This window comes from Puma concolor, chromosome A1 (genome assembly GCF_028749965.1).
Source record: "Puma concolor isolate L17-30 chromosome A1, mPumCon1.1.hap2, whole genome shotgun sequence".
Lineage (NCBI taxonomy): Eukaryota > Metazoa > Chordata > Mammalia > Carnivora > Felidae > Puma > Puma concolor.
This window is the reverse complement of record NC_141667.1, coordinates 146,366,252-146,383,788: the sequence shown is the minus strand read 5'-3', so window position 1 is coordinate 146,383,788 and position 17,537 is coordinate 146,366,252. Positions and strand designations below refer to the sequence as shown.

General features: G+C 41.2%; 1 protein-coding gene across 7 annotated transcripts in view; it reads left to right on the top strand.

The window, feature by feature from the left end:
• The window catches only part of LVRN (laeverin), a 79,274-nt gene that overhangs the window by 42,827 nt on the left and 18,910 nt on the right, over window positions 1-17,537 (top strand). For 6 of the 7 annotated variants that reach the window (XR_015250717.1, XR_015250719.1, XR_015250721.1 and 3 more), the window contains exons 7-17: window positions 1,060-1,203; window positions 1,962-2,027; window positions 2,131-2,196; window positions 2,418-2,590; window positions 4,664-4,740; window positions 5,105-5,244; window positions 8,362-8,417; window positions 11,724-11,877; window positions 13,766-13,860; window positions 15,638-15,745; window positions 17,314-17,481. Coding sequence is in view for 2 of the 7 variants with exons in the window: in XM_025924540.2 (XP_025780325.2) it covers window positions 1,060-1,203; window positions 1,962-2,027; window positions 2,131-2,196; window positions 2,418-2,590; window positions 4,664-4,740; window positions 5,105-5,244; window positions 8,362-8,417; window positions 11,724-11,877; window positions 13,766-13,860; window positions 15,638-15,745; window positions 17,314-17,481 (1,247 nt within the window). In the remaining 5 variants the exon portion in view is untranslated. The remainder of the gene's footprint in view (window positions 1-1,059; window positions 1,204-1,961; window positions 2,028-2,130; window positions 2,197-2,417; window positions 2,591-4,663; window positions 4,741-5,104; window positions 5,245-8,361; window positions 8,418-11,723; window positions 11,878-13,765; window positions 13,861-15,637; window positions 15,746-17,313; window positions 17,482-17,537) is intronic. The other variant, XR_015250718.1, reaches the window with a different exon arrangement.

The following is a 17,537-nucleotide window of genomic DNA, read 5'->3' as shown; positions in this document are numbered from 1 at the left end:
GAGTCAGCTTGGGGACCCCAGAGATAGCCGCTGGGGAGTTGAGGCTTCTTGTGGATTATTAGGGGGCTCGCCCAGCTCTGTGGGGTCTGAGCCAGCTGTCTCTGTCTCTTCTTAACCACTATCCTTTCTTCAGCTTTGCCGTCCCACGCACCTCTCTGGCTGTACCTTGGTTTTCCTTTTATCTTTCCTTCCAAAAAGAAATGCCCTTTGTTGTGTGTCTGAGAGAAGTCTATTTTTTTTAATAAAATTATTTAAGTTTATTTATTTTAAGAGAAAGAGAGTGTAGAGGAAGGGCAGAGAGAGAGGCAGAGAGAGAGTCCCAGGCAGGCTCCATGTTATTAGCATGGAGCGTGATGCGGGGCTCGAACAAACGAACTGCAAGATCATGACCTGAGCTGAAACCAAGAGTCGGACGCTTAACTGACTGAACCACTCAGGCACCCATATTTTTTTTTTTTTTTTTGCAGAGTTCTGTTATTCTCATTAAAATATAATAAGTTGTCGTCTCATAATGCATGATCTGTAAGCTGTACTCTCCAGTCTGTGGATTTATTTCCAATTACAAATTCTGACATCATCATTGGATTTGTAAATCTGGCCTGGTTTTGGTTTGCAAATGTTCATATAAGAGAGGTTGATCCATTTTAAGGGGTTACTAATAAAATAACCAATAAAATTCTAGAGGATTAAAACCACCTAAAGATGCTATTCTCTGGTAGGTCCTGTCTGTATGGCCAGGGATCTGCTTTGGGGGAATGTAGATAAGCTCTCTTGGAAAACACATCAACTTTGTAATGGGTTTGGTGTTTGTTTGTTTGTTTGTTTTCATTGAAATAAAAAGGGCTATTAAAGGGGAAGGAAAGTAGCTTAGAATTTTGTTATTCAAGGATTCCTAACTTATTTGGCATACGACAGCTCATAGAGCACATCGGAATGATTTTTTGTCCCCTCTTCTGTGTCAGTTTTTGAAAGTATTTTTTGTAAGCATTTTGAAAGCATTTGGATTTTGTGTTTCTGTGAAACCTGAGAAGTTAATGCTGCTCACTCTTTTCCTTTTAGAATGAGGTCTTTTTTTCTAACATTTTACATCATGTCCTCAGTGAAGATCACGCCCTGGTGTCTAGAGCTGTGGCCTTGAAGGTGGAAAATTTCACAGAAACCAGTGAAATAAATGAACTCTTTGACTTATTTACTTACAACAAGGTAAAATGAGTTACATATTTTCTTTTGTTTGGCACTCCCGCATGAAGGTGCATAAAGTGGATTCTAAGAATAATAGATTAATAATAGGATACTAGAAAACTTTTGATACAGAAAACTGTGATTTTATTGAGTGGGTGCATTTCAGAAGAGGTGTATAAATAAATCAATTCTCATCTAGCAAACATTAATCAAGCCTATTTTAGGTGCTCAGTACCATCCATCATTATAAAAACACTGAGACAACTTGCTGCTTTTAAGGAGAACCCTCCTGTTTGGTGGAAATTTATTCTTACCATGTAAATATCTCAGCTTAAAACATGTTGTGTATCCTGAATTCTTTTTTTTAATTTTATTTAATGTTTGTCTATTTTTGAGAGAGAGAGAGAGAATGAGCAGGGGAGGGGCAGAGAGAGAGGGAGACACAGCAGGCTCCAGGCTTCAAGCTGTCAGCACAGAGCCCGCCATGGGGCTCGAACTCACAAACTGTAGATCATGACCTGAACCGACGTCGGGTGCTTAACCAACTGAGCCACCCAGATGCCCCATGAATTCCTTATATGTAGGACATTTGTTCACTTTTTACCTAGTAATTAGTGACAGTCTACTATTTTATCAGCAATTTGGGCATAACCCAAACATTCAACTCAAGTCCACAAAGCAATGAGGAGAAAAGCCCAGAATATTGCTCATCAGAATGGAATGTGTTGGTATTTATATGTTGAATTTGTTCAAATGATGGACTGTTTCTTATGTCTTAGGGAGCATCTTTGGCCCGAATGCTTTCTAGCTTTCTGAATGAGAATGTATTTATCAGTGCACTCAAGGTGAGTTTGCAAAATTGTTGTTACTTGGCAGGAAGTAGACCTACATGGTTTTGGCATGTTATTTATTTTAACCTTGGCTTTTCCATTCTTCTATTTTTTACAGTCCTATTTGAAGACATTTTCTTACTCAACTGCTGAGCAAGATGATTTATGGAGGCATTTTCAAATGGTAATTGTCCTACTTCCTGACTTGTGTTGAATGAATGAATGAATGAATGAATACACTAAGGATTCATTCACATATAGAGTTCAATAGGGTTCTGAATTTGGCCCCGAAGATCACCCACTGGGAATCACTGCATAGATGAGGAACAGAATAGCCAGGTAGTTTCTTTTAGGCAGAAGATTTTGATGGTAAATATCTGCTCTTGTGATGATTTTCTAAAACAGGTCATAGACGACCAGAGTAAAATTCTTTTGCCAGCGCCAGTAAAAAGCATAATGGACCGTTGGACACACCAGAGTGGTTTTCCAGTCATCACCTTAAATGTATCTACTGGTGCCATGAAACAGGAACCATTTTATCTTGGAAAGGTTAAAAATCAGACTCTCCTAACCCACAAGTAGGTACATTTGCTTCTCTGTACTCACCTTCCTTGGGGGTAGAGCTCTCTGATCAAATGGAAAGCAGCCTGCGGGTGAGGAAGCATGTAACTCCAGCTGGGTACACACTCTTCTGCAGAGAGGCTCTGGGATGGCAACTTCATGGTCCATGCAGGGTGTTGTTCCTGGGGTGCTGGGTTGAGGCAGAGCCCCTGATGTCCTGAGCAAGGCCAGAGACCTGCACTGAAGGGTTCAAGGCAGTGCCCCTCCCCTGGCATTTAGGATGACACCACCAGCCAGTGCTTTGGGGGTTATGTATTTTATTCGTCCTTCGGACAGAAGGAATGCATTTCCTCAGGATTCTGGGTGAGAGACAAGAAAGTAGAACCATGCATGGCCTCATGTTAGTTGAGAGAAAAGGGGATCCTGCAGCACAGCTGTCTCCTTTTCCCTAGAAACAGAATCGAACGGTCACTGCATCCTTGAGAAATCATTCTGTGCGTGTCCGCACATACACCTACGTGTGTATTTATCGCCATGCCTATAATATTAGAATGAGGGCCTTTAGATTCCCTGACATCTGGGTTTAAATATCAACTTCCCCGAAATTCAAACCTTAGGTAAGTCTAATTTTAAAAATCTCTTGAGTTTCTGTTGCCTTAGCTCTAAAGTAAATGTGACAGCGTATATCCCAGGGGACTGTTGTTAAAATGAAATGGAAAAATGAGTGTAAGGCAGCCTAGCGCCCATCTCTTCCCCTATTTCCCTTCCCTTCCCTCTCTTAACTTGTTGGAGAATGTTCCAGGGTGTTTGATAAAGTTCTGATATTCACTTCTCACTGTGGTGAGTTAGGGGTACACACGAGGGAGTAATTTTCAAACAGCATCACTGTGGTATGCAGGCCATCGTCTTCTTCCTCTAAAACCCCAGGAGAAAGAAAGAGGAGAACTGAAGTTCCCTCACCACGCTGCTATTCTGTGACTTGCTTTTTTTTTTTTTAAGCTTTTATTTTAATTCCACTTCGTTAATGTCCCGTGTTGTATTAGTTGCGAACCTACAATACAGTGATTTCAACACTCCCATCCATCACCCTGTGCTCATCAAGGCTCCGTGACTTTTGAGAAGATGTGTGCCTTAGCAATTAGATCAACACACCCTCGTTCAAAGTCTTTTGAGAAACCAGGCTTGTGAGCGTTTGAGCCAGATGGCAAGTCTTGCCCAAACTCCGAGGAGTGTGACTCTTCAAATGACTAATGTCCTCCTCGTGGTCATCAGCTTCCTCCAGGTCACGTCTACCAATGTGGGAAGAATGTCGGCATTCAGTAAATATGAATAATCTGGCTGATCCGTGCTGAACACTTTTCAGATGGGGAGAAAGCTTGAGGCAGAAAAGCATTTTGAAATGTTTGTCAAGCTTTTTCTTCTTAAATTACTCTTGGCCTCTCTTGGCACGGATGGATTTGGGTCTGTCTACAGCATTTGGACAACCCCCCCAGTGAGGCCAAGTAGCTGTAATTTAATATAAACAGGCCTTGAGAGTTTCAGATACAAAAAAAAAAGAAAGTTTCAGATACAAGATAGTCTTAGTAGCTACTTTAAGCTGTAAGAAAAAGTAAAGAAGAAATAAAAGAGTAAACAGATGGTCAAAGCAAAACTGGCTTATAAAAACAACATTGAATGGGGTCGCCTGGTTAGCCTAGTCGTTTAAGCGTCCAGCTTCGGCTCAGGTCATGATCTCACAGTTCAGGGGTTCCAACCCCGAGTCGGGCTCTGTGCTGACAGCTGGGAGCCTGGAGCCTGCTTGGGATTCTATGTCTCCTCTCTCTGCCCCTCCCCTGCTCATGTGCTCGCGCTGTCTCTCTCTCTCTCTCTTTCTCAGAAATAAATGAGCATTGAAACAAAAAATAAATAATTAAATTAAATTAAATAAAAACCACATTGAATACTCCTAAGAGCAAACCCTTGCAGATCCAGAGAAAATGACCAAAGAATTCAGGTTCTGTCTGTTATTTTATCATCTCATTTAATATTGGCTCAGAGTTTATATCTTATCTGTGAGAATAAACTGAATTTTTTTTTTTTTTCCAAATAAGCGACACATGGATTGTACCTATTCTCTGGATAAAAAATGGAATCACACAGTCTCTAGTTTGGCTAGATAAAAGCAGCAGTAAGTAACACATTTTTAAAATATTTTCACATACATGCATGAATATATATTACCCACACACACATATATCAAAGAAGGGAATAAAATTTTGAAGCATATAGCTTTTGAAAAGCTGTCTGGCTTTAAAGTAAAATGTTATATCATTCTGGTTGAACACAGAGCCATAAAGAAAAGTTTTAAATCAAAGCCATTACTTCTGAAAAAATATATATGGTAAGATCAGTATATATTTTAGAATTCCTTTCTCTTTTTTTTTGTTGGATTTACTGGGTTTACTATTTAGAATTAAGAGGATATAGTATAAACAATTACTGGAATATTTTTTAGATGGACCATTTCATACTTTTCCCATATTCCTTTGTAGAAATATTCCCTGAAATGCAAGTTTCAGATTCTGATCACGACTGGGTGATTCTAAATTTGAATATGACTGGATATTACAGAGTTAACTATGATAAAGTAGGTTGGAAAAAGCTAAAACAACAGCTTGAAAAAGATCCTAAGGTAAGATTATTTTATGCCTGTTATTAAATAACGTTAATATTGCACTCTGGAGTCTTTTTTTTTTTTTTTTTAAGTTATCTATTTTGAGAGAGAGAAAGCATGGGAAGGGCAGAGAGACAGGGAGAGAGGGATTATCTCTCTGCAGTGACAGTACAGAGCCTGACCTGGGGCTCAAACTCACAAACCATGAGATCGTGACCTGAGCTGAAATCAAGAGTCAGAGGCTTAACCCACTGAGCCCCTCGGATGCCCCTAGAGTTAAGCGTTCATAAACCTGTCTGGTGGGAGGAACTCTACCCTCACTGCCACCTCTCACACCATGCCATACAGGACTTTTTCTCCCTCATTCTTAGAAAGGGGAGGTTTGGGTTGAACGTATTATTTTTGAACATCAATATCATTTTTCTACAACAATTTTACGTTTCTAGGTGAAAATCAGAATACGTTTTCCTATTAGCTTTTAGTTTTGTGATCTTAGACAAGTTACTTAAATGCTCCGTTTCCATATCTTCACTTTAAAATAGGAATAACAGGGGCACCTTGCTGGCTCCATCAGGAGAGCATGTAACTACTGATCTCAGGGTTGTGAGTTCAAGCCATACACTGGGTGTAGAGACTCCTTAAAAAAAATATTGAAAAAAATAAAATGGGAACAATATATTTCCGTTATTTATCACAAGGATTAGAGACAACGTAGGTAAACATATGTTGAAAAATTTTAAGCCCTTAATGGGTACTCAGTATATGCTAGAAAGTGTTCATTCTTAAAAAATTATATTCCTGGGGTGCCTGGATGGCCCAGCCGGTTAAGCATCTGACTCTTGGTTTCAACTCAGGTCATGATCTCATGGTTCGTGAGATCCATGGGCTCTGCACTGACAGCACGGAGCCTGCTTGGGATTCTCTCTCTCTTTCTCTCTCTCTGCCCCTCCCCTGCTTACTCTCTCTCTCTCTCTCAAAACAAATAAACTTAAAAAAATGTGCATATATATATATATATATTCCTACTCTCCCTCAGGGAAGTTAATTCACAAAATATCAATGGAATCTAACACCACTTTATCACAAAATATAAGTCATTATGGAATGTATAAATATTAAAATGTTGGCTAGGTCTAATCAGTCAGATTTTAATTGGTTCCATGAAACCAAATCTCCATTGGTGCAGATGGATGCCGCCGTAGGGGTCTACGGAGTTGGCTCTGCTGTGAAACCATGGGCGGTTTGTTGAGATGGCCTTGTTCAAGCTAGAGTGTTGACTGGAAGATATCTTTGGTGTCTCTGTCTTCGATAGCTCTCTGAGACACAGAGCAGAAGACAAAGTACAGTATATTGGTGGGGGTTCTGCATCAGGTAGACTGTGTTCATCGATCACCAGATGTGCAACCTTGGGCTTTCTTATCTGGCAAGTCATGCCTCAGTTTTCCCATCTGTATTATGACGTTTGAATAGACCAACCTTAAAGGGTTGGGAAGATCAGATAAGGTGATACATGCATTATGTTTAACAGAGGCCAGACACAAGCCAGGCCTTCAGAACATAGTAAGTTTTAAATATTATTATAGGGCTTTTGAATAAGACCACACAATCCACTCGTAAGAAAATTTTACTTTTTTTAAATTTGTTTTAACATTTATTTATTTTTGAGAGAGAGAAAGAATGATTGCGAGCGGGGTGGATGAGCAGAGAGAGAGGGAGACACAGAATCCGAAGCAGGCTCCAGGTTCCGAGCTGTCAGCACAGAGCTGGATGTTGGGCTCGAACTCACAACCACGAGATCGTGATCTGAGCCGAAGTTGGAGGCTTAACCGACTGAGCCACCCAGGCGCCCCATAAAATTTTATTTTTAAATTGTTTTCAAGGGTGCCTAGCTAGCTCCATGGGCTATGTGTCTGACTCTTGATTTCAGCTCAGGTCATGATCTCTCAGGCGTGGGATCGAGCCCCATGTCGGGTTCCATGATGGGTGTGGAACCTGCTTAAGATTCTCATTCTCTCTCCCTCTCTCTTTCTCCCTCTCTCCCTCCCTCTGCCCCTCCCCTACTCATTCTCTCTCTCCCTCCCTCCGCCCCTCCCCCCGCTAATTCTCTCTCCCCCCCACTCCTCCTCCACTCATTCCCCCCCCCTCAAAAAAAATCTTCCAGAGTAGCTACATCCTTATTGATTTCTAAGGGCACTGTAAGCTACGGAGACAAGGTCATCCCGGTCTAGCAATGATTTCTTGAAACATTGTAGGCTTACTTTTTGAAAAACTGAGGTCAGTTATTTCTACTCTGTAATTGGGGAGCAAATGAAACAGCATGTCTGCCATTAATATTAATTTAGAAAACCTAAGTGTTGTTACTGCCAGGAAAGAAATGAGAGTGCTACCAGGGAAAGATTGAAGTCTGGCTTGCTAAGAAGTTCAAAGAGATGTTGTAAAGATTGATTTTTCTGGGACCAAACTTGTGAAAATGTGTGAGGTGTGGAAGGAATTCTATAGGAGGCCTTGGGCCCCCTCAGGCCACTCAAGCTGTGACAGAGTCCTGTGGCCGGGCAATGCCACGGAGCTCAAACAGAAGCCTAAGCAGTTAGGTTGGCAGTCGACCCCTGCCTTTTCTGTGATTCAAAGGGCTCTGTTGGTGGATTGGGTCAAATTAGGAAAATCTTGAGAAGACAGGATCCTGCTTACCAGATACTGTATTCGATACTGTATTATCAACATGATGCTAAATAATATTTGCATAAGGCTTCCTGTGCCTAAAAGCTTCCTGACAACAACTTGGACATTATAATACAATTTAATGTACACTTTCTGTTTTGGAGAGCCTTTTAAACATGGCCTCCTGTTTAATTTTCTAACATGCCGTTTTTCGGGGAGTATTTTGGCAAAACGCTCGACCAGCTGAAAGCCTGATGATTGATGTCCAGAGGGATCATTTAGCAAAACCAGATGCATAATAAATAAATCATGGGGACTATCCTTAGTAATTAGCATTTCTCGGCACACGAGCCAATTCACGTGAAAGTGCTTTGTAAGCAGCACTGATTCTGAAATGCTGTTACTATTTTGGAAATTATTTTGGTACTAAAAACATGTTCTCATCTCTTTCTGCACATATTTGGGTCTCATTTGCAGGCCATCCCTGTTATTCATAGACTGCAGATGATCGATGATGCCTTTTCCTTGTCGAAGTGAGTATATTCTCTTCACTCATGGTTTTGTTTTGTTTTGTTTTTTTTAACATTTATTTATTGTTGAGAGACGGAGAGAGAGAGCACAAGCAGGGGAGGGGCAGAGAGAGAGGGAGACACCGAATCTGAAGCAGGCTCCAGGCTCTGAGCTGTCAGCTCAGAGCCCGACGCAGGGCTCGGACTCGTGAACCACGGGATCATGACCTGAGCTGAAGTCGGACGCTTAACCCACTGAGCCACTCAGGCGCCCCTCTTCACTCATGGTTTTAAAAGTGTACCTTGAGAACTTTATAAAAATAAACAAATAACCAGATCAGTATGAAATGAAATTGGTTCTTCACTGTATACAGGGCCTAACTTACTAGGATTAGGATCAAATTCCATGGATACAGTGGAATTTTATAACATAAAAGTTGCTGGGGTATGCAACAGCGTGGATGTACTTTGAGGCCATCGTGCTAAATGAAATAAGCCAGTCACAGAAAGGCAAGCGGCTTGTGATTCCATTTATAGGAGCTACTTAAAGTAGTTAGAAGCATAGAGACAGAAAAGGGGAGGGTAGTTTCCCCGGGGGCCACGGGGAGGAAGAATGAAGAGTTGGTGTTTAATGGGGAAGGAGTTTCATTTCTACAAGATGAAGTGCAATTTGACATTAAAAAAAAATTTTTTTTAGTGTTTATTTGAGAGAGAGAGTGAGAGAGAAAGAAAGAGAGTGAGGGAGGGGCAGAGAGAAAGGAAGACACAGCATCTGAAGCAGGCTCCAGGCTATGAGCTGTCGGCACAGACCTGGACATGGGGCTCGAACTCACAAGCCATGAGATCATGACCTGAGCCGAAGTTGGACGCCTAAGTGACTGGACTACCCAGGCGCCCGTAATTCAACATTTTAAAATGAACCCCTTAAAGGAGAAATTTTAGAAGGATGCGGTAGAGAAGATGTAAATTGAAAAGGTCACAGAATTTAAATATTTATCATAAATATTTATAGGATTATCACAAAAAGTGTAAGAATCATTATTTTTTAAATTTCCAGTAAGACTAAAATCTCAGGTAAAAATACAAGTGATTCAGGCTTAGCACTTGTAAAGGCCATTAAATATTAAAATGGATAAATGTAGGAAGAGCGTAGATGCATTGGTATTTTTCTGTGATACTGTAAATTAAGGAAATAGCTAACATACCCCCCAAAAAAAGAATTGCTTGAAATAAATACACAATCAACTGAGATTTTGAAATGAGTTTTGTTACCCTAGGCTGATGGCCATAGGTATAATTTTAATGAGATATGGCCTATATTTTAGTATCCTACAGAATTACATTTTATCTTTATCGCATTTATTCAATATAAGATGTGCTAAGTAGTTCAACAGGTAGATTAATATGTGCTCAGAATTTAAATTTTCAGGCAATAAAATTGAGGAGTATACATGATAAGTTATCCAGTGTGTTCTCTCTTTCTTTGGCCTGTCCTATTTCTTAAATGAATATCTATTTATTTTGTCCTTCATGCCTTTACCACTTTCCCCTCTGACCTATGGCACATGCCCTTGCCCACTGCCTCGCTGACACCTCTCTCTGGGACATCCGTGACTTTGAGACTTTTGACCACATCCTCTGGGAAACTTCTCTTTTGTCTTCCCGAGACTGGGATATGCAAACCCGGTTCTCCTCCTATAGCTCACGTTTCTCCTGCTGCCGTGAGCATCCTTAAGACCAATCACAGTTATGGGACACCTGGGTGGCTCAGTCGGTTAAGTGTCCGACTCTTGATTTTGGCTCAGGTCATGATCTCAGGATTGTGAGTTTGAGCCCCGCATCAGGCTCTGTGCTGACAGCACGAAGCCTGCTTGGGATTCTCTCTCTCCTTCTCTCTCTGCCCCTCCCCTGCTCTCTCCCTCTCTTCTCTCCCTCTCTTCCTCTCTCTCTTTCTCTCTCAATCAATAAACTTAAAAAAAAAAAAAAAGAACAATCATGGTTCTTTTCTCTCACCTTTCTCTTCTGGTTTCCATGATCGTTTTTATTCTGTGCACATACAGTGCCCAGCAGATACAAGGTGATCAGGAAAGCCTTGTGAAAGGATCACGACTCTGCCTGTCCCCTCCTGTCTTCTGTTTATCCTGTGATCATTTACACTCAGGATTTCAGCCGCTGCACTTTATTTCTGTCTCTGAGTTGCTCCTGTTATCAATTTGTCTCTGTCTGTCGAAGTACCACTCTACTTCCCATGGCCCAAACTTGAAGAATCAGAGATATCCCGGACTCCTCTCTCTCTCTCTCTCTCTCTCTCCATCTGCCATCTAGCCACCCTGTCTTATTCTGTTTGTTCCTGAGGATGTCTTCTGGATTCTCCCCTGACTTACCAGCTCCACTGCTTCCATGCTAAGCCAAGTACACGTCTTCTTTCACTTAGCCGGTTACGTGAGCCTTAGCCTTCATTCAGTTCTTTCAATACCATTCTGTGTCCTTCGGCACCGTAGCAATAAAGTTTGTCGGCAACAACTTCCTGATGTTACCCCAATTGTTGAAACACCTTCTCGCCACACGTAAACTCTTGGTCCTGACATTCGAGGTTCCCCGCAGCTTTCATCCACCTGGTCTACTGGCCCTCCCCCTCTTGACTCCCCACAAAAGAAATTCTGTGCCTCAGTTGTGTGGTCTGCCCATCACACCAATTCCTGCTTTATCTTCTTTGTCATATGCTACCTTCCTCTTTCTCTCCAACCATTTCCATCCTATCCATCCTTCATTGCCCGTCTCAAGTTCCTCCTCCAGGAAGCCTTCCCTGACTTTTCCATCACATGCCTGTTTTCCTCCTCTGCTACTTGATTCTGGGACTCATTAACAGCTTCTTCTGCAAAAGTCTCAGCTAGCTCTTGACTGAAATAGTAAGTTCCCCACTGGTAGACAGTTGTGTCCTACATACCAGTTTGTGTTCCCACAAGTAGCTGGCAGAGCATTAGAGAATGACTTCTAATTAATACTTGCTGAATGAAAATTATACTCTCGTAAGAACGCATACTAAGTGCACAAGTATTCTTTTGCCCAATGAGCCATCCAACATTTGGCCTGGATTTTCCCATAGCCTCCTAGAATTTGGGCACTTGAATGTACCAAATTGCAGTGGAGGGCCTTGTCGGCATGGGTTGGTTTCCATTTATCAGTGAGATGGACCCTCGACCCTCTAACTTCTTCATTTCACGTACCTTGTTGAAATCAGGCATCGAAGCATGGAACAAATATGGAAAGTGTGCACATTATTTAGCAAGTGGAGGTTTTTTTGAGTGTGTATCTTTTTGAACCAAACAGAAACAATTATGTTGAGATTGAAACAGCCCTTGATTTAACCAAGTACCTTGCTGAAGAAGATGAAATCATAGTATGGTATGCAGTCTTGGTGAACCTGGTAACCAAGGATCTTGTTTTTGATGTGAACAACTATGATATGTACCCATTATTAAAGGTAATTTCCTTCTTTGTTATGGGGTGTGGACAAAAATCCTCTCTTCCTCTTTCTGTATCTAGACAGCATCTGTGAAACACATCTTTCCGGAAGTAATAGTCTATTCGTTTCATATATACATTGGTTTTCTTAGGGACGGCTGGTTATTCTTAGAAGAAAACACTTTAGTCATAGACCTGATCTAGGAGTTGAGTGTGAGAGAACTTTGGAAAGGCCTTTAATTCTTGGTGAAGTAAAAGGTGCCCTAAGAATCCAGGAGTGGATGGATATGGTATGCCTTTTCTCTTATAACAACTATTTTCCCAAAAGATTGTTAGTCAAACAGAAAGGCTTTTTCTTTAATGTTTATTTTTGAGAGAGAGAGCGAGCACATGCATGTGATGGGGGAGGGGCAGAGGCAGAGGGGGACAGAGGATCCAAAGTAGGCTCCCCACTGACAGCAGAGAGCCCAATGCAGGGCTCAAACTCACGAACCAAACTCACGAACCATGAGGTCATGGCCTAAGCCAAGGTCAGAGGCTCCACCGACTAAGCCATCCATGCACCCCTAAACAGAAAGACTTTAAAAACCCCATACTCATAATTGAAATACTCTGATTTACAGGACTAGCACTTAACCAGAGAGGTATGTTCCAGAAAAAAAAAAAAAGTGCAGGTTTTGAAGCTGCTTTTGATGTTGGCAAGCGAGAGAGGGAAATTGGAATTAATGAGGCAATGACACACCATCATAACTGAAACAATATAAAAGGAGGAAAGTTCCATTATTAGATCTTAAACAGTGATCAGAAGAAAGATGGCCCAGGGAAGACCAAAGCAACAGTTGGGGAGCAACCGTTTGGAGAGGTAGGGACCAGAAACAAACCAGAAAGTTGCCACGTGATAATGCCAAGTGAGCTTCTGGGGGAGGCTGAGGGCAAGATCACAAATACGTCAGGGGCCCAGGCTTTGCTTCTTCTGCTGTCCAAAGTGCTGGTGGAAAGGTCCTTGAACGTGGGCATGGTGACCAAGGAAAGAAGTCACTTAACTGTTCATGGCATCAAAGTGACTTGTTGATAATATCTGATGCCTGGTTCTGGGTAAAGAAGTAAAAACTAGTATTTGTTTTTAAAAAATTTCAATGAAAAACATCTACTTTGTTCTTAGGGATGTCTTATAAATGGGTAACTTTTTTTTAAGGTTTATTTTATTTTTTGAGAGAGAGAGAAACTGAGCATGAGCAGGGGAGGGGCAGAGAGAGAGGAAGACACAGAATCCGAAGCAGGCTCCAGGCTCTGAGCTGTCAGCACAGAGCCCAACATGGGGCTCAAACTCACATGTGAGATAATGACCTGAGCCAAAGTCGGATGCTTAACTGACTGAGCCACCCAGGCTCCCCTCAATAGATAACTTTTATAATCTTATTATTCATCAGCTGATAGAGCAGTTGAAGAAACTTTATTTCAGACTCAGGGCTTAAAATGGTCCAAAGCATAAATCCGTTTTTATTTTCTTGGAGGTGTAAATACTAAGCAAGGAGATGTTAAGGTAGAAAGTTTAGTAGTTTAATATTTTTTACATTTCTTTCTCTATGTTCCAGGTGATATTAAGTGGTAATAATACCTAATATTTATTGAGTTCCTACGTGCCAGGCAATGCATTCACATACGTAATATTGTTTTGTCGTCCCAAAACTGTGCTATTGGTATTCTTGTCAATTCCATTTTCCCAATCAGGAAACTGATGTAGAGAGGTTACAAAATAAACCAGTTATATGTTTAGTAACAAATAAAGATAACTTCTGAAGACATATCTGTCACTTCTCTACTAATATCTTTTCGGACAAAGAGAAATATGCAAATCCAGTGTTGCAAGCCAAAATTAACAGTAGGTTTTTCCTTATTGTTTATAGAAGTATCTGTTAAAGAGACTTATCTCAATATGGAATATGTATTCAACTGTAATTCGTGAAAACGTGGCAGCATTACAAGATGACTATTTAGCCCTGTAAGTATTTTTGGAGCAGTGATAATTCAATAACAAGATTTGTATGAATAGATAGGCTCCCAGATTCATATTAAAAAGATCTGGACACCTATGATTTCACTGAGAGATTGTGTATGCAATTTGAGAACAGCAGCTCTGGGACTGGTGAGCTACATGTATCCTAATAGGAAATAGTAGTTTGGGATCTTAATTTATTTGCAAAGCACACGCGTGTAGACACAGAAATTTATAGCTCTAGACTCTCAACTCTGAGGCTGCTGAAGTATCCGAGCCATTTACTTGCGAGCATGCGTAAGTATTGCAAATGGTTTTCCTATCATTGGTGTGGTGAGAGGAGTAAGCAGGTTGTCCTGATGGTCTGAGAAGGAGGAGTGAAAGACAAAATAAGGCTGCGGTACCCCCGGCCTCCCTGTGACCCAAGGTTTGTAGGGGAGTTAGGGGCTTCTAGATTTAGAGAGGGAATTTGTTATCTACAGTGGTACAGGAATTATGTGTACAGCTCTGGTCAACATCAAGTTGAAATCAATGAGGCCAAGCAAGTAATACAAAATACACAAAATGTGATTACTCACTCTCAGGAGTATCCCTCTGAGAGGGGAGACATTTCAGTGCTAGGGCATGTGACATGGGGTTGACCAAACACGTAAAGGGAAGATGGCGAGGACTAGCTGGGATAGTTAAGTGGGCAGGCCAGTTGGGTGAATGAAGAGGAAGGCAAAAGTGTGTTCACACAGGCAGCACAGACCTTAACCCGCCATAACCCTGGCTCTCCTCAACTAGACAGAAGTGACCATCCAGGGCCAGTTGTCTTCAGAGTGACTTTGGGGAGTTGGTGTACTTGTAGGGAATTCTGTCTTTTGGCAGCCAACTTGGGATGGGTAGGGAGATGGTGTGAGTGTGTAAACGAATGCTCAGAACCATCACTCCGAGGTCCTCCAGCCTTGGACATTCTTCTTGTCAGAAAGTCGGGCCAGGCTGGGTTGAAACAGGAGGGTGAAGCAACCAGATTTGGCCCTTGCATTTTCTGGAAATTTATGGCCACTTGGTGTTCCGTTACCTCTGACTCCAAGTCAGAGAGTAGGGAGTATAGAGAGACGTACCTCAAAGGCATTGCTTATCTGGATTTATGATTACCCTTCGCCATATTCTTTTGAACTATTTTTGTTTTGAGCCGTAATGTGTGGTCCTGCTCAGCTATCAAAACAAAACAAAACAAAACAAAACTCTGGTCTTTTTCTGGATGCGAACATAATAGCCAAACAGAGTAGAGGACGAAACAGAAATTCAAGCAAGGGAAAGCATATTGTCCAAAGGGAGAAAGAAACCATTCCCTCTCCTTTCCGTGTAGAGAGAAAAAAACTTTATTTTTAAGGTATTAGATCAAATGCTACAAAACCTTCTTTTTTTTTTTTCTATCCATAAGGCAAATTATTGTAAAAGGGAGGAAAAAATAAATTGATAACAGATGTGGAGTGTGTACTCCCACGTATGTTTGCGGGAGGTGAGAGATGGCAATAATTTATTCCCAACTTTCAAAAAATACCAATCTTGGGAGTTTATTTGGTGCCTGAAAGCCTCTCAGCAAATATTTCTCTGAGCCCTAAATAAGTTTGCCATCCACAAAAGCTATTTTTTTTTTTAACAAACCTGGTATTATTGGAAGGATATTTTAAAACACCCATCCTTTTATGAAACACACATAGTTGGAGGCAGGGAGAAAAAATGAATATAGTAAATGGAGCAAAATAAAATGTTTTTCTTTGTGCTCTCTTTTAAGCGTGGCCCTGGAAAAACTTTTTGAAACTGCGTGTTGGTTGGGACTGGAAGACTGTCTTCAGCTGTCAAGAGAACTCTTCAAAAACTGGACAAACCATCCAGAGAATGAGTAAGAGTAGTATCAGATTGCCCTTGTTTTCGTCCTGTTTCAACACCAATAATGTCTCTCCCTTTTTGATGTTTTCTTTCTGGGAATGATTGTTTTATTTTTGTTTGGGTAGTCTGTGTCTCCTGTTTTCTTCAAGTATCTTTTGTTTTTGTTTTTGTTTTTTTTCCCCCCTGTCGATTTGCCTTAGGGTTATGAGTTCGAGCCCCACGTTGGGTGTGGAGATTACTAAAAAAAAAAAAAAAAGATATGAGCCCAAGCTCAATTATCAGCATATGTTGATTGAACTATTATAATTTCCTTCTTTCTTAAACCTCTTTAGTTTCTAAGCTAATCTGATGATTTCTTCTCAGTTAACTTTCTAGATCCCTGCTTTTGATCTTTATATCTGAGATCTCCATGTTTTTTTCTAGGTACATCCTTCTAAATATACAACAGCATAGATTCCACATATGGATGAAATCATATGATATTTGTCTTTCTCTGACTTATTTTGCTTAGCGCAATACCCTCTAGCTCCATCCACATTGTTGCAAAGGGCTAGATTTCATTCTTTCTGATCGCTCAGTAATATTCCATTGTATATATATACCACAACGTCTCTATCCATTCATCAGTCGATGGACACTGGCCTCTCTCCATAATTTGGCTATTGTTGATAGTGCTGCTATACACACTGGGGTGCATATGCCCCTTCAGATCAGCATTTTTGTGTCCTTTGGATACATTGGCTATTGTTGATAAAGGAACAAAACAGATGAATGTAGGAGAAGGGAAGGAAAAATAAAGTAAGAAAAAACAGGGAGGCAAGCTATAAGAGACTCCTTTTTTATGTTTATTTATTTTTGAGAGAGCAAGTGAGTGGGGGAGGGTCAGAGAGAGAGAGAAAGACAGAGGATCTGAAGTGGGCTCCGCGCTGATAGCAGCGAGCCCAATGTGGGGCTCGAACTTACAAACCATGAGATCATGACCTGAACTGAAGTCAGACACTCAACCTACTGAGCCACCCAGGTGCTCCTAAGAGACTCTTAGCAACAGAGAACAAACTGAGGGCTGCTGGAGGAAAGGTGGGTGGAAGATGGGCCAGACGGATGATGGGCATTAAGGAGGACACTTGTTGGGATGAGCACGGGGTGTCGTATGGAAGTGATGAGTCACTGAATTCTACTCCTGAAACCAATACTACACTACATATTAACTAACTTGAATTAAAATTTTTTTTTAACGTTTATTTATTTTTGAAACAGAGAGAGACAGAGCATAAATGGGGGAGGGTCAGAGAGAGAGGGAGACACAGAATCTGAAACAGGCTCCAGGCTCTGAGCTGTCAGCACAGAGCCCAGCGTGGGGCTCGAACTCACAGACTGCAGGACCATGACCTGAGCCCAAGTTGGACGCTCAACTGACTGAGCCACCCAGGCGCCCTGCTAACTAACTTGAATTTAAAGTGAAACATACGTGTGTGTGTGTGTGTGTGTGTGTGTGTGTGTGTGTGTGTGTGTATTTAACAACCTAAATAAACATATAAATTGACTACTATGAGAAATAGCATTGCACCTTCTACCTTACAGAATACCTTATCCGATTAAAAGTGTAGTTTTATGTTATGGCGTTGCCTTCGGAAGTGATGAAGAATGGGACTTTTTGTTAAATATGTACTCTAATAAAACAAAGGAAGAAGAAAGGATTCAACTCACTTATGCGATGAGCTGCAGTAAAGACCCATGGATACTTCACAGGTAATCTGGCCAAAGTTCTCGGCAGAGAGGGCGGGGTGGGTGGCTGGGTGGCCACT